This window comes from Podarcis melisellensis, assembly GCF_964234715.1.
Source record: "Podarcis melisellensis genome assembly, chromosome: 14".
NCBI lineage: Eukaryota > Metazoa > Chordata > Lepidosauria > Squamata > Lacertidae > Podarcis > Podarcis melisellensis.
In genome coordinates this window covers 39300299-39316926 of record NC_138546.1, presented here as the reverse complement: position 1 = coordinate 39316926, position 16628 = coordinate 39300299, and the positions used below count along the sequence as shown (strand labels likewise).

At 44.7% G+C, this 16628-nt stretch overlaps 1 protein-coding gene across 1 annotated transcript in view; it reads right to left on the bottom strand.

The window, feature by feature from the left end:
* Window positions 1–16628, bottom strand: part of LOC309356764 (NAD(P) transhydrogenase, mitochondrial-like) — a 71907-nt gene that overhangs the window by 29812 nt on the left and 25467 nt on the right. The window contains exons 5-12 of the mRNA XM_081888472.1: window positions 15587–15674; window positions 14013–14101; window positions 11597–11784; window positions 8776–8909; window positions 4834–5025; window positions 3911–4064; window positions 2007–2168; window positions 276–386 (exon numbers count right to left, since the gene is read on the bottom strand). Coding sequence (XP_081744598.1) covers window positions 276–386; window positions 2007–2168; window positions 3911–4064; window positions 4834–5025; window positions 8776–8909; window positions 11597–11784; window positions 14013–14101; window positions 15587–15674 — 1118 coding nt within the window. The remainder of the gene's footprint in view (window positions 1–275; window positions 387–2006; window positions 2169–3910; window positions 4065–4833; window positions 5026–8775; window positions 8910–11596; window positions 11785–14012; window positions 14102–15586; window positions 15675–16628) is intronic.

The following is a 16628-nucleotide window of genomic DNA, read 5'->3' as shown; positions in this document are numbered from 1 at the left end:
CTGTGAGAAGAGATGTTACAGGGAACCAGGCAGAGGGCCTTCTCAGTGGTGGCGTCTGCCCTGTGGAATGCCCCCCCATCAGATGTCAAGGAAATAAACAACTATCTGACTTTTAGAAGACATCTGAAGGCAGCCCTGGTTAGGGAATTTTTAAATATTTGATGTTTTTAATATTATGTTAGGAGCCGCCCAGAGTGGCTGGGGAAACCCAGCCAGATGGGCAGGGTATAGATAAATAAAAAATAAAAATATTATTTACATTAGTAAATTTGTACCTGCAATATTGACAGATGAAACAAACGCAGCCAGTAAAGCTAATGTCTGTGGTACGCTGGAAGGAAAATATGAGCCCCCCATCAGCACCAAACCGCCAACAGCAGTAAGTCCTAAAGGAAAAACAGAACAGGTTTAGACTTTATAACATAACTAAGGAATGTGTAATTAGTAAACTTTTTTTTCAAAATCTTTGAATTATCCAGCAGATGTTTCCTGTTGTGGTTGAATATGGTGATTATTCAAAATGTCAACATCATTCTGCTCCTCTTCTGAGCAAGCAGACTAAAAAAAAAACCACCTCAAGGGCCAGTACAGACGCTTCTACTGACTGTGCAAGGACGTCAGAGTTTGTCAAGCTACAAAAATTGCTAAATCCATACTGCCCATTGTTAATTATCAGAAATTGCTTATCAAGGGCTGGCTTCTTACAGAGAAATAAAACGGCAAAGATTGTAAAGTTAATATCCGAAAGTAGGATCAGCTTCAACAGCACCTGCATTGGCTTCCAGGCCAAGTTCAGTTTGTGGACCATAAGGAGATTGCTATGTCAAAGTAAAAAGACAAGACTAATATCAAATGGCAGCATTTTTCCATGACCGCTTGCTATAAATATGCAGGTGAGGGATGATATATTTAAATACTTGACCACAGATGTGAAAAAACTCCCTGCTAGAAAACTAGCTGGAAGAATGGTTCACACGAATCTTTCTGATGTGCTAGTTTTCTCTGTGAAGGGAGTCTTGTTCTTCTTCATTTGGAAAAGGGCATTCAAACCTTTCACGCTGCTGAATGAAATAACACAGTCCAGGGAAAACTTGTTGGCTATATAAAACTGTCCCTCAGCAATGTCAAAGAACCCTGTGGTTGGTATGGATGGATGGATTGTATTTCTAACTCGCCCTTTACCAACTGGACCCAGGTTGGAATACAGCAATAAAACAACAAACCTGTAAAACAAAAACCGTATCTAAACATGATTAAAATACACCCACTCAACTAGCAGCAAGCTGTGTGGCTTTTTACGGTTTTCATTCCTTTCCCAATGGCCTGAGCAAAGAGATGCGTGATGACAAATGTCAGCAATGTCAGTGCTGGGTGCATTCCCAAGGTGTGGAGTGTCATTCCAGAGATGGGGTGCTACTGCAGAGAAGGCCCTGTCACACTCACGAGTAGGGCCTCAGTTGCAGATCTTAAGGCAGAATGGGAGAAAAAATGGTCTTCAGTATGTGCTGCTATGCAGAACAAGCAGGAACTGTTTTCAAAGAGCATTTAGAGCATGTGTACTTCACTTGATGGGCATTGCTGGCTTTCCAAAGAAATATTAAGCCACACTTGGATTGGCCACTTGGATTGACGTAATGCATGGACAATCAAGTCCTATAGCTTCTGATGAAATCCTACATTACAGTGTTCTCAGATAATAATAATAATAATAATAATAATAATAATAATAATAATAATAATACATTGGTTGGGTTTGCCCAAATGATGGCTGCATTTGATAACTTCAACCAATGAGCAGTCTTTGGGTATCTTTGCTATTGTATTAAGTAATTTCCCAACAACGAGAGAAAATATGGAAGCCAATCCACCATGGCTGCCACTTATTTTGGGACGGCCATTCCTCAAATCTGAATAAGCACATTCATTCTGAATTTTCTTATAAGTAAGCCTGCTCTTTGGTGATCACCACACGAAACAAAGCCAAGTGTACAAGAGTCAAGACTTACCAGAAATTGCATTAGTTACTGACATGAGGGGTGAGTGAAGAGCAGGCGTCACACCCCAAACAGTATGGTAGCCAACGATTCCAGCAAGCCCAAAGGTGGTAACCATTTGCGTAAAAGCAGCATTAGGAGAAATGAGGCCCAGCCCTAAAACCGTTGTTAGGCCTAAACAGAAAGGCATCAAATCAAAAATGCATTTTTCTTTCAGATGAACCCAGATCATCAGCCCACACCCATATTCATTGGCATTTTGACCTTGATAACAATAAGAACAGGAGCAGGAGCAGCTTTCCGAGAGAGGGTTTTATAGGCATATCTTGCATTCTCTGCTTTTGCCAGAAAAGGGAGACCTGCCTGGGATAGAATTCACTTCGCCAAGTTGCCTGTTCCAGAACACTTTGGCATCCAGGAACGGAAATGCCATATTCTGAGATGCTAAGTATTTTGTCTGAACGAATCATCAAATGATAGAGCACCCAGAAGAGCGAAATGAAAAAAACGGCACTAATTTCTCCATTGACTTCTTTTCTCGCTTCGTATGAAAAGTTTCAATTGGAGCATCTGAAAATGGTTAAAATATGCAGCAGACCACACAGGCTCTTCAGCATTACCTGATGAGAGAAACTGTGTTGACCTTCTCTGTCTGCTTTATCCTTTGCTGATGATGGAAACCTGATCTGGCCAACCAACCAATTGTCTGTTTTCCAATTCTAAGTGAATAGTCTGGTTATTCAGGGCAAAGAAGCACTGGGATTGCATAACTTACGACAAAATGGTAAAGCTTTTCGGAGCCTGTAACCACAGCAAGCGGCGAGTTGCACATCTGAATGCTGTCTGTTAAAATAGTCCCTGCATGTCTCAGGAAGAAGGAAGAACTCATCTCCTTAACATATTACTTTTCTATGCTCATCAATGTGTGGTTTTTTTCCTCCCCAGGGAGGAAACTGGAAAACGTACAGAGCTGCATATGCAGCCTGACAAATCCCAGTCTGAGAAAAACTTTAGTCCCCACACCGTCCCCATAAAAAGGTAAAGGGACCCCTGACCATTAGTTCCAGTCGTGGCTGACTCGGGGGTTGCGGCGCTCATCTCGCTTTATTGGCCGAGGGAGCTGGCATACAGCTTCCAGGTCATGTGGCCAGCAGGACTAAGCAGCTTCTGGCGAAACCAGAGCAGCGCACGGATATGCCGTTTACCTTCCCACCAGAGTGGTACCTATTTATCTACTTGCACTTTGATGTGCTTTCGAACTGCTAAATTGGCAGGAGCAGGGACCGAGCAACGGGAGCTCACCCCGTCACGGGGATTCGAACTGCCGACCTTCTGATTGGCAAGTCCTAGGCTCTGTGGTTTAACCCACAGCGCCACCCACGTCCCTCCTATATATATGGCAGCAAAACTCTGTACTGCTGCCCACCCCAGCTGTTTAGTAAACGCACTCTGGGATTAAGGTGCCTGCCCTGTGCAACTTTTACATAGGCACTACATGTGTAGGTTATTATCAGGAGGACCAGACCAAGAAATATTGCTGCCTTGTTGGGGAGGGGGGATAGCAAATGGCACCCCACAGTCAAGGTACATACTACCCAATCCCCTCTTCCCCTCCCTGGCACTAAAACAACTAATGATAATAATAAATCAATGAATAATTTGCTGCCGCTGCATGCCAACCAAAGTCAGCTGCCTGAAGCCGGCTGCTACACTCGGCTTAATGGTGAGGCTGGCACACATTAAGATCACATAAAATCTGGGAAATTGCCCTCTGCTTTGGGCCTACAGGTGCAAATACAGTGCAAATATTATATCCAGTTTCTGAGGTTACAGCTGTACCCACAGTTGGTAGAAAAGGCAGGTGCAAGGCAGGTGTAGGGAATGCGGCTTATACAATTTTTTAAAAGATGAAATACCTGTCGTATAAACTCCTGCTGACGTCATGGTCTTTCTAAATGGTGAGATGGAAGCTTGTTTTTCTGCTTCTAGCTCCAGGACGGTTTTTTGCTTAGCTGGGGCAGCAGGTGGTACAGTTTTGGGCAAAGGCGCAGGAAATATTTTTTTCCCTTCCTGTAGCAGGGAAAGATTCTCATTAGGATATAGTCATAAGATAACAGGTGGAATCTCTGTTGCACAGGTAAGGTAAAGGTAAAGGACAAGTCCAGTCAAAGGCAACTATGAGGTTGCGGTGCTCATCTTGCTTTCAGGCCGAGGGAGCTGGCGTTTGTCCACAGACAGCTTTCCGGGTCATGTGGCCAGCAGGACTAAACCGCTTCTGGTACAATGGGACATCGTGATGGAAACCAGAGCGCACAGAAATGCCATTTACCTTCCTGCCACAGTGGTACCTATTTATCTACTTGCATTGGCGTGCTTTCAAACTGCTAAGTTGGCAGGAGCTGGGACAGAGCAACGGGAGCTCACTCCATCGCGGGGATTTGAACCACCAACCTTCCGATCGGCAAGCCCAAGAGACTCAGTGGTTTAGACCACAGCAGCACCTGCGTCCCAAAGTGGTGCCCTGCAGATGTTGTTGAACTACAACTCCCATCATCCTAGACCACTGGTGCTGCAGCCTAGGTCTGATGGGGGCTGTAGTCCAACCACACTTGGAGGGTTCAATATTGGCTGCTCTTGCGGGTGCAAAGCCAGACTCACGCCTCAAGCAAAGAATCAGCAGTAACAACTCTTAAATTATCTTTACCTTGTGTTCCATTAAATGCATTTGCAAGCTCCCCCTTTATTCTTTAAGAGTCTGGGTTTCACAGGGTTTCTGCATGCATTTGTTAAACTGTTAATTGAAGTATTTTGGGAAGGTGGAGGGCAGGGAGAATCTCACCTTCATTACCATAGTCCCTCTAATTACATGATCAATAGTCCCATAATCAAAATCATCCTTTGGCTCAAAGTAAAAGTATTCTTTGTCGGGAGAAATAGCTTTTAATAACTTCAAGATGTTGTTTGAATATAGGCTACTGGCCTGAGTAGCCATGCGACTTGGCAAGTCTGTGTAACCAATATGAACCACGCCCTGGGGGAAACAAAATAAACAAACATTATTATTTTTCCAAAAGTGTTTCTCATGCATTGTCTCGAAACTTTCCTCATGCAGTTTGCCCAGACCTGCTGCACCTTTCAGAACCAACAGCAAATTTATTTATTTATCTGCCACTTATATGCCCAAATGCCTTCTTGAATGGTTTAAATCAAACCTTGCACATGTCTGTGGATTTTCTGACACTTCATTTTACAAGTTAAGTGGTTTCTCCTTTTTAAAAAGAACGGCTTGTGTTGATGCTTAGGGGAAAGGAAAGGCTTTACTTTTGACCGGGAGCCAATGACTGAACAAGCTGGGAGGCCATTCAGGAAATGAGCTATACAGTCATATGGTGATTATTTCAAGAATGAAGAAGCAAAATGCATTTTAAAGGTTTGAAAACACCTCTTAGTCGCCTGATGCTATCATGGTTACAAGATGTACTTTGCAGATTAATTGCACTCCAATTAGTCCTGAGAAATTTGTAAGCAAATACATTTAGTGAGAAAATATCCTAACTATCCCCTTGCCATTGTTTCAAAAAGAAATGGAAAAGAAAACCTGAACATTCTGATTCTAGGTTTTTTAAGGAGTGTGCGAGTTTTGACTTTAAGTGCATTGTGAGTTCAGAGCCTTTTATTCACTAGCAAAACACCAGTTATGTTGGGTACGGTACTGTGAAATAAATGTGCATACATTGTAGGTTGGACTGGGTACATACATGTGCTGCAAATCCCCCAACTGTGAAATACCTTGTTTGGTTTGAAAATCTGGATATTGACTGGTATCCTTTAGTCCTTTATGGTTCTGCCTGCCTGGTTTGGAATGGCAGCCAGACATGGAAGTAGGGAATGTATGTCTATTAATTATGGGTCACTGTGAATATGTGATCCTCTGAAGAGTGTTGTAAACAAAAATTGCCCTTTTCCCTTATGGGGTATCCAAGAGCCCATATAGAGTCCTTACATAGGTTCCCTATTGGTAGGAGAAGATAGCAGAGGCCAACCAGAGAATATTGAGAAGCAAAGCAGCTAGTAAGCTTGATCTTTATTGATCTGTTGCAACAGGGTAATCCCCTCACCCGCAGGAGTGGAGGAGGAACCCAGAACAATGGCACGCAAGGCCTTATAAAGACTTTTGAAATTGCCACTCTGTAGATCAAGACCATCCCCAGAAACATCATACATACATCACAGAAGGGGAGTAACCTAAGACCACCCCTTGATACATCATACCTACATCACAGAAAAGGCGGTCTAAAACAGAAATTTGAATGTTGTTTTACTCCTGTCTGGCAGGTTACTTGATTGGATTGCCTGGGGAGCCTGGCCAGTCTTTTGTAATGATAAATACTTACCAGTAGTTCCTGGGCCAGGTCACAGGCTCACACCCTATTCATATCTTAAATATGCCCTTAAGACAGGATATGTGAGGAAAGAGAAAATGACACTTTGACCTTGCAGAGAAAACATTTGCTCAGTTTAGGAATCAAAATGGTTCCAGGTCGGTCTTCCTGTGCCGATCTATGTACGTGCTTGGTTGGTACACTTATGAACATATATTTAAGACCTCAAAATTCCTATCACAAGAGCAATGCACTCTCATGGATAGGTTGTTTCCAATGCTAGTCTTACTCAGAGTAGACCTATTTAAATTAATGGACATGACTGACTCGGTCCTACTTCTTCAGTGGGTCTGCTCTGAGTGGGACTTAGTTGGATACAACACCACTTTTAAAAAAGGGAGTCCTCATTAAAATCCATCAGCATTTTGGTGCACATTTCTTTTAAAACACACATTTTATGCAATTTTGTCTAATCTTTCTGAAGAGGAATTTTCCTTTATAATATATTCTGCATGTTATTTTCATGCATTTTTATGCACAACTTATCCAAGCACATGCATTTTTTGTATACACTGTTTGGCTGGAGAATTGCACTGAAAAAATAAGAAAAATGTGAATTTCAAAGGTTGGTTGTGTTTTAGTTTGCACACTGTTTTGAAAGGGGCAAATCAGGTAAGTTCACTTTTAAACTGAATCAAATTCCCCCACCCTCATCCCTAGACACACCACTGAAGCCTTTTGCTGCACTTAAGTCACTCGTTCCATTGTTCACCTTGCCAAATATTACAGGGCTTTAGAACCAACAACGGACTCTATGTTCCTCCCCTATAATAAAGCCCTAGTGACTCCTAGCGGCTCTACACAACACTGGTAAAAGCTTTGGGAAGAGGTAAGTAAGAAATCACTAGAAAACCACTGCTTTTCCTAGGATGGTGGAAACAACATGTTTACTTTATTTACACGCACACAGTGGCGGAGCTTCATGCTCCGGCACTGGGGGGTGGAGAGCAGGCAGGGGAGGCTGGCACATGTCATGGGGGTGGGGGCGCTGCTCAAAGGGGCATGGCACACGTCCTGGGGGTGTGGTGTCCTGCCCAAAGAAGGATGGTGCGCGTCCTGTGGGGGCAGGGCGCCCAGTGTGGGTGGGGGAGCAGCCGCAATGGAACCCCAACGGGATCGCGCTGCCGAGGGGCAGTGCGCTCCCCCCCACACCTCTTTTCCTCCCCCAGTGCGTGCGCACACACGCACACACACACACACTTGCAAAAACAAAAACCCACCCCACCACTTCTCCATCCAGTTTTTGGAGACTCTACAGTATAAGAAAAGCCATTTAGCTTTACTCTAATAGACAATGGTATGGGAAGCATTTTTTTAAGAACAAAAAAAGAGAGAAGATGCCCTTATAATACTCAAAATGCGATGGGATGGAAAGTGAAAGAAGAAAGTCATATGCCATAGGGGTGGAGCCCCCATAAACCCCAGCCAGCATGGTCATGTCTATCGTCTTCCGAAGCAACTACTCTATTCCGAACTTCAAAATGGAAAGTGTGATGCTGGTGGTCAACAAAAGAGGGTCAAAGACTCTCTCAAGGCAAATCTTTAAAAATGTAGTATAAACACTGACAAGTGGGAAACCCTGGTCTGCGAGTGCTCCAATTGGAGAACAGCCTTTACCAAACCCTCACCATGATCAACTCCAACCTGGAAACCTATGTCCCCACCATGGAAGGACGTGTGGATCCAGAAATGGCGTCCACAGTCACTTACAGACTCACTGTTAAGTCCGTGTTCATGGAAGACAATCTTACTTGGCTACGAATGATCGCCAAAGATGGAGAGGTTCAAGGATAATGGAAGTTGGAGTCCAACAACACTGGAAGGACCCCATGTTCCCCACCCCATCATAAAATGCAAGCATGACTTAAGCAATGGGCAAGGGCCTGTACTTCAGTGGTACATCGCCTGATCTGCATGTCAAAGGTGCCAGGATGAATCCCTGGCACCTCCGGTTAAAAGGATCTCAGCTGCCTTCTGATCTTGGAGAGCAGCTGGCAGTTGAAGGAAACTGTACTGTGCTAGATGGATCAATACGACCAAAATAGTTTCAATGGGAAGGAGGGGGAAATTTTGCCCAGGGCCAACTTATTTCCTTGGAAGATCAGTGGCACAATTCTAGTTTCCCCTAGCTATGTTCTTGAAGGAGCAGGAACCTTGAAAGTATCTAATATGGTCAAGAAGATCTGGTCTTAGCCTGTATCTGGATGTGAGACTACCTGAGAACCCAAGGTACAATGCTGCGGAAACCTTGGAAGAAGGGCAGGATCCATATGTAACAAAGCAAGGCATCTCATTAATCAAGAGGGGGACAAAGTGTCCCAAACAGACCCTCTACAAACCTTGTGAATGTGAAGCTCTCCAGGTTGGGTGGTTTCCACATTGCCACCAGCCTCAGCTGCAAGATCTACAATTACGGAGCCATCCTTCATGGATTCCACCATATTCTTAGTAATCAGGGTAGGAGCCTTTTTCCCTGTTGCAATTTGCAAGAAAAGAAACGAAATATGGGGTTCTCATCCGTTTTAATACAGCGCATAGCATTTTTTAAAAAGCCTGAGCAGGTACCAACAAAAGCATATACAATAAAGCAATACTGTAATGGAATGGTTTGGTTTGATACCATTTCTGCCTGTTGCTGCATTTTATGGGGGTGGAGTTAGTGTGAAGATCAAGGGAGGTCTCTGTACATTTGCACATGGTTTCTGGGTCACAACTCACATAACCCTCCTGTCTCGAGCCTTAATAGTCTCACACATTCATGAAAAGAGGATTCATCTGTAATTCTTGCAGCCTGAGCTTTTCCTGGTCCCATATTTTCCTCAGAAGTCTGCTAATGCACTTTATGCTGCTATATTTTTACGCACCCTGGGTGAAAACCTAGAGGCTGAGAGGGAGGGTGTGTCAGAAGGAAAACGAATTAGTATTGATCTTTATATATTAGTAAATTTGTATAAACGTAACATTTTTATATGTATGTAACTATGTATTTTTGTAAATTTTTTGTTTAAGTTGTTTCGTTTTTCTGTACACCACTGAAATATATTTTTAATAATTTAAGCGGTATAGAAATTAAATCATCATTATCACCATCGATGTACCCTCCCCTGAGATATTTTGGTTGAGGGCAGGCTGAAACAAATGAATAGTGATAATAATAAAACATGCATCATTTTTATTGTAAGGCCTAATATTGAAATATTAGGTGCAGGAATTTGGGGCCTCTTCTATCGTTTTACCTAAGGCTTTGAAATGCTTTTTACCCCTTCCTCTTTCCTCAGTGCCACTTGTCCCTGTTGTCAATTACCTGGGATAAAGTTGAAGACCAGTACAGTGGTACCTTGGTTCTCAAACGCCTTGGTACTCAAACAACATGGAACCCAAACACTGCAAACCCAGAAGTAAGTGTTCCGGTTTGCAAACTTTTTTCAGAAGCCGAATGTGCTCTGTTTTGAGTGTTACGCTTCTGATTTGAGGTGCTACACTTCCGTTTTGAGTGTTATGCTGAGATCTGTCTGTTTTTGCTATTTATTTTGTGTTTTTGTTTTTGCAGCTTTTTTGTGTGTGACCGTGAGAAACCAAGTTCAGCTACTGATTGATTGATTGATTGATTGATTGTGTGACTGCAGTACATTGTTTATTGCTTTCATTTTATGGATCAATGGTCTCGTTAGATAGTAAAAATTCATGTTAAATTGCTGTTTTAGGGGTTGTTTTTAAAAGTCTGGAACTGGTTAATCCATTTTGCATTACTTTCTGTGGGAAAGCGCGCCTTGGTTTTGGAACACTTTGGTTTTGGAATGGACTTCTGGAACAGATTAAGTCTGAGAACCAAGGTACCACTGTAATACACAAAACACCCAAGTTCTTCACGCACAATCTGATGGAGTAGAAGCTATCTTGTATCACATGCCCACCCACCAAGTATGATGCAATTCACAAAGAATTCAGAGGAGGAATGTTTGGCATAGGCAGCTGTCTTATCTTGAGTCAGACCACTGGTCCATCTAGCTCAATATTGTCTGCACTGATTGACAGTGGCCCTTCAGGGTTTCAAGCAGGGACATAGCTGTCAGCTTACAGATTTTAAAATAAGGGACCAGCAGCCAAAATAAGGGATTTTAGTCGACCAGTTAAAAGGGACCAGGTAATTTTGGAGAGCAGCACCAGTTTGTAGTCCTTCGTTTCCAGAGGTTGCTGCTCAAGACACCAGCTGATGAAACACTGCAATTAAATAACTACAAGCAGTAACCACTTTTCGCGCAAAGCGAAGTCCAATCTACGAAGATGCTTCAGTTCTGTATCTTTTCTCTTGTGCTCCATCTGCAGCTCTCAATTACATCAGGTGGGGCGGGAGGAAGGGGGAGGGGTGAAATAGGGGTCGAAGTAAACCCACAGATCAGACCATCTATGCTAGTCTACCACTACAAATCTATGGGAGAAGCTCTTGCGGTCCTTCCCTTGTAGCCCTTGGAACACCTGCCCACACCTCCGCCTCCTCCTCTTCCTCCTCTCTCTGAACTGCTTTCTCTATGATTGCCCTCACTCTCCTCTCAAGGCTCCTCAGCAATTTATAGGCCATGCCAGGCTGCCCATCTCATCCGGGTCCTTCGGCAGCACAGCCGCAGTACATCCTAGTGAGAGTGGCGGCATAGGGCAGAGGGGAGGCCCCAGGCAGAGACACTCAGGAGGAGGATGGCGACGGAAGGGCCCGAGGCTCCCGCCAGTCCTGGCGGGGAGGGGCTCCCAGGGGTCGAAGCTGGTGAGAGGAGGCCGGAGGGGGGGCGGGCTGGGCAGCCAAGCAACACAGTTGGAGCCTCCCTCCTCCCTGGCCGGCAGGGAGGGAGGGAGAGGAGCTGCTTCCTTTGAAACCCGGGAAATTTAAGGGACGTCCATTAATAAGGGACAGCAGCGGGACATGGCGCTGGAAAAAGGGCCTCCAAATAAGGGACGCTTGACAGCTATGAGCAGGGAGTCCTTCTCAGTCCCCTATGGAGATGCAAAGGTTTGGACCAGCGACCTTCAGCATGCAAACTGGGATGCTCTACCACTGAGCTACAGCCCCTCCTCTTGGCTGCCTCCTTGGTGACTGGATCTGCAGGCTCCTAATTAGGAGCACACTCTGCCAAGGGCATCTGGAATCGTTATAAAGTTGTACAGTACCTGGAATAAGGGCAGTGCTAATAACAATATCCACCTCTTTGCACTGTTTGGCAAATAATGCCAATTCCGCCTCGATAAATTCCTTGGACATCTCTTTCGCATACCCTCCGACGCCTTCTCCCGCTTCAGCAATGCTCACTTCTAACGTTTCCGCGCCAAGAGATTTGAACTGCTCCAGAGCTGGAGGCCTGCAAGCAAAGTGGGGAGAATTTCCGAGTCAGATCTTTTCCAAGCCACAGGTAGTTAACCTAATAGGGATGCGGGTGGCGCTGTGGGTTAAACCACAGAGCCTAGGACTTGCTCATCAGAAGGTCAGCGGTTCGAATCCTCTTGACGGTGTGAGCTCCCGTTGCTCGGTCCCTGCTCCTGCCCACCTAGCAGTTCTAAAGCACGTCAAAGTGCAAGTAGATAAATAGGTACTGCTCCGGTGGGCAGGTAAACGGCGTATCCGTGCGCTGCTCTGGTTTGCCAGAAGCGGCTTAGTCATGCTGGCAACATGACCCGGAAGCTGTACGCTGGCTCCCTTGGCCAATAAAGAGAGATGAGGGCCACAACCCCAGAGTTGGTCACGACTGGACCTAATGGTCAGGGGTCCCTTTACCTTTAGATAACCTAATATGTGCTCAAAACAGGTAGCTGTCCATGCCAATGCAGAGTGTCCTTCAAGGAAGAACTGTGAAGTCCATATTTGGGTCAATACCAAACAAATGTGGTAAGCTGACAAGTTCTCTAGAACTCACACCCAGGGCCGTCTTAAGCATATCTGGCGACATGGTGCAAAGATCCCTCCGGCGCCACACTCCCCTATCCCCGAAGTTGTCCAAGCCTCTGCGGGGATCGCTCTCCTGCCATGGATGCTTGGGAAGGAAGCTGCATGCCCCCCAGCCATATGGTTGATGGGGCGCAGCTGGCGGGCGTGCAGGAGGGAAAGGTGTGCTGGTCCCATGGGTTACCCGAGAGGCGAGGTCCAAGTCCGGTCCGTGGTCAAAGGTGCAATGTTGAGGCAGCCCGTAGTAGCTGAAGCTGTGTGCAGGGCAGGGAGTCGGGAGAAATCAGGAACAGGCATGCAAGCAGGGAGCCAGGGCGGGTCAGGAGCTCAAGCAGGAAAGCAGGACAGGGTTCAGGCAGGAATCAGCAACCAACAATGATGCTCCCACAACTTGGGACTGGGGCCGGCCAGCTTTTATCTGTCCTGAACATAGGGCGGCCCCGATCCTCTGGTGACTCGCCTCCTCTGGCCTGGAGGCAAGCACTCCTCCTGCGGTAACTTAGTTCCCTCTGCCTCTCTGCCTTGAGCCTCTGCAGCTCAGGAGGGGCTGGAGGGTTACTGGACCCAGAGGCAACCTCAGATTCCTCTGATGGGGCTGAGAGTGGAACACCTGCAGGCAATGGGTCCTCCATCACCTCAGGAGCCAGAGCAGACTCAGCTGATGCCTGCACCTGAGGACCCAGCACAGGTGAGGACCCTTCAGGCTCAAGCCCCAGCCCTGGCCCAGCTGGTTCTGGAGGCGGGGAATCCTGTGCAGGCTGGGATCCTTCAGGTTCAGCATCCGAGTCCGAATCCCAGGCCATCACAGAAAGGGGAGGCCACCGGCAAAGCTGTGCAGCTCCCCCACTCGCTGGGGCGCCCCTGAGAGGCCAGCGCCCTGGCGCAATGCACCGGTAAACCCAATGGGAAAGACGGCTCTGCTCACACCCTGCTTTGTGTAACATCTTGCCAGACGAAGAGTTCTGGAAGATCTCAAAAGCTTGCCACATTTTTGCAACCCAACCGTTTGATTTCAGAGTTTCATCTTTGCTTTTTATTCAATCAAGCTCAGTTACTGGTTTATTTGCAAAGAGATGTAGGTACACTGGTAAGACCATAGGCTGCAAGCAGGAAAGGAATATATGCACACTGTAAGCAATCTTTAAAGACCCTGCGTTTCTGTAAGATTCACAACAGCTTATGGTTTGAGGATTTGAGTTACTATAACACCAGTCCTGAAAGACCTACATTCGCTCCCAGTATGTTTCCAAGCGCAATTCAAAGTGTTGTTGCTGGTCTTTAAAGCCCTAAACAGCCACAGCCCAGTATACCTGAAGGAGCATCTCCACTCCCATCGTTCACCCCAAATATTGAGGTTGAGCTCCGAGAGCCACCTGGCGGTTGTTTTCCTCACTGTGAGAAGCCAAGTTTCAGGGAACCAGGCAAAGGGCCTTCTCGGTAGTGGCACCTGCCCTGTGGAACACCCTCCCACCAGATGTCAAGGAAATAAACAACTACATGACATCTGAAGGCAGCCCTGTTTAGGGAAGCTTTCAATGTTTGATGTTTTATTGCGTTTTTAATATTCTGTTGGGAGCTGCCCAGAGTGGCTGGGGAAACCCAGCCAGATGGGCGGCGTATAAATAGCAATTGTTGTTGTTACTATACCTGGTATCAAATCCCCTAACAATGGCTCCCATGGATTTAGCTGCTCCGGCTGCAGCTAAGCCAGCTACACCACCACCAATGATTAATATCTAGAAAGGAAAACAATAGCAATAAATAGCAACAAAGATACACTATTGGAACAAAGCACGCATCACTTAAGCAGGATAAAATGGTTTAGAATAAAGGAAGAAAGTGATGGCTCAAATCTTCCTCTTTGGAAGATTCCTCTTTGGAAGATTTGGAAATGAGACCATGAACAAACATACTGTCTGCTTATTAGACTCAACCCTCGCTGCAAACTTTTACAAGACAGAAAACTATGGCGTGATAACTAATCCAGGGTTGGCATCAGAGTTCAGCATGGTTGGGTTTAGGGTCAAGGGTCTACACTCCACAAGGGGGCCCATTGACAAGGGGCTGCAGCTGTTTCTCCTCTTCACCACTGCAACCTGCTTGTTCACTTGCCTTTTGCAACAGTGGTGGTGCAACCATAGATGCTTGCCAGCTTGCTCATTGGCCTAGCAAGGAAGCAGATAGGAATGGAGGGATCTGTCAATCACGGCCCTCTCAATTTCTCATTAAATTGAGTTATCCACATTTCTGCAGCAATTTGTAATTTTTTATTTTCAAATCCTCATGAAAATTCATCAAGAGAACATCTCACACAGGAAATTTGTAGGATAAAAACTCCCCTTGCAGAAATAAAATTTATTAGATATACAGTCATGAACGAAAGTCAAGAAATCAGTGGCTCTTAAACAAAGGAGCAAGATCAGAACTGTTGTAATTGGATTACTCAAGATTATGGAAGGAGAAAGAAATAGGAACTTTGCACCCTGAAATCCAGCACACAGGAAGTCACCTAAAATTGTTTAATTTGGTATTGGAATAATTGGCTTTTTAAATTGTATTGTAATTTGGTATTGTGATGATGTGGCTTTTATTGGATTATTGTAATTGAAAATTAATAAATATTATATATATATATATATATATATATATATATATATATATATATATGCTTTCGTATATTATATATTATATATATTATATATATATATAAAATATGAGAATGCCTCCTAATAAAGACATTCTTTGTACATAATTTTGACAAATGTACCTATTTTTGCAAGCAATTCCCCCCACAATTTAATGCATTTTTGTATGTTATTTCACCAACATGTTCATTTTGATGCACGCTTTCCCCTAACATAGGCATTATTGTCAACATTGCCTGGTTGGGGAACTGCACCACAAAATTCACATGAGTGTGGGTTTCAAAGAGTGGCCATGTTTCCTTTCTCAAATTGTTTGGGGCAGTGTGTGTTTCATAGAGTTGCCTTTAAATGCAAACTGAATTGAATTGAGGTTGAGCGTTTTCGGGTTGCATCCTGCAGCGACCCAGAAGTACCAGAAAGGATTACTTCTGGGCAAAATGACATCACATACATGCGCAGAAGCAGCGAATCGTGACCCGTACACGCACAGACGTGGGTTGCGTTCTGCTCAGGTTGTGAACTTGGCTCCACAACGGATCCTGTTCACAACCAGAGGTACCACTGTACTGTTCGCACCTTTGCCGGAGGAACTTTTCCAGCTGCGGTAATTTGCCCGGTAAAAAATCTTCCAAAATGATTGGCTGCCAGGACTACAGCCTTGTACCTAGAGAGAAAGAAAGAGAGAGAGAGAGAGAGAGAGAGAGAGAGAGAGAGAGAGAGAGAGAGAGAGAGAGAGAAGAAAAAAATGGTGAAAATATTTATTGGCTCTTCAGTAGGCTTTGTGAATAAATTGCAACAGACTTAACAAATATACAGAAAGCAACCAAAAGGAGAATTAATAAAAGCCACCCAAGAAAACAAACAACTGCTCGAGAGCATCTCCAAGATATAAATTGTATAAGTGAAAAAATACCTTTGACTGTCATAACAAATTATATCAGTGCTGGTTACATGCTTTCAAGTGCCCAACAAAGGAATATTGCTGTGGAGGGAACCATGAATACTTTGGGAGAGGCACCTGGTGGAGAGTGAAATGTTTTATTATCACCCCGTATCAGGGCCAGATTTAGGTTTGATGAGGCCCTAAGCTACTGAAGGTAATGGGGTCCTTTATATGTCCAGCTGTCCTTTGTCAACAACAAATTGCCGCTGTTTTTTGTGTTGAATATACACTATATGGTAATTTATACCTCAGGTCTGTACCTCGGATTACAGACGCTTCAGGTTACAGACACTTCAAGTTACAGACTCCGCTAACCCAGAAATAGTACCTCGGGTTAAGAACTTTACCTCAGGATGAGAACAGAAATCTTATGGCGGCAGCGGGAGGCCCCATTAGCTAAAGTGGTACCTCAGGTTAAGAACAGTTTCAGGTTAAGAACGGACCTCCAGAACGAATTAAGTTCTTAACCTGAGGTACCACAGTATAGTAATGGACAAAAGTACAAAGATTCATGAAATGTTTAAGGGTATGCGTACCCCTGCGTCCCCCCAGGAAAAAAAGCACTGGGCATGTCTAAGGTTCATTAGGGGTGTATAACTTCCAAACAATTGGAGCTATTCTGGGTTCACTCTAGTTCTCTGAAGAAGAAAACAAGAGGTTTAGATTATTTCTTTC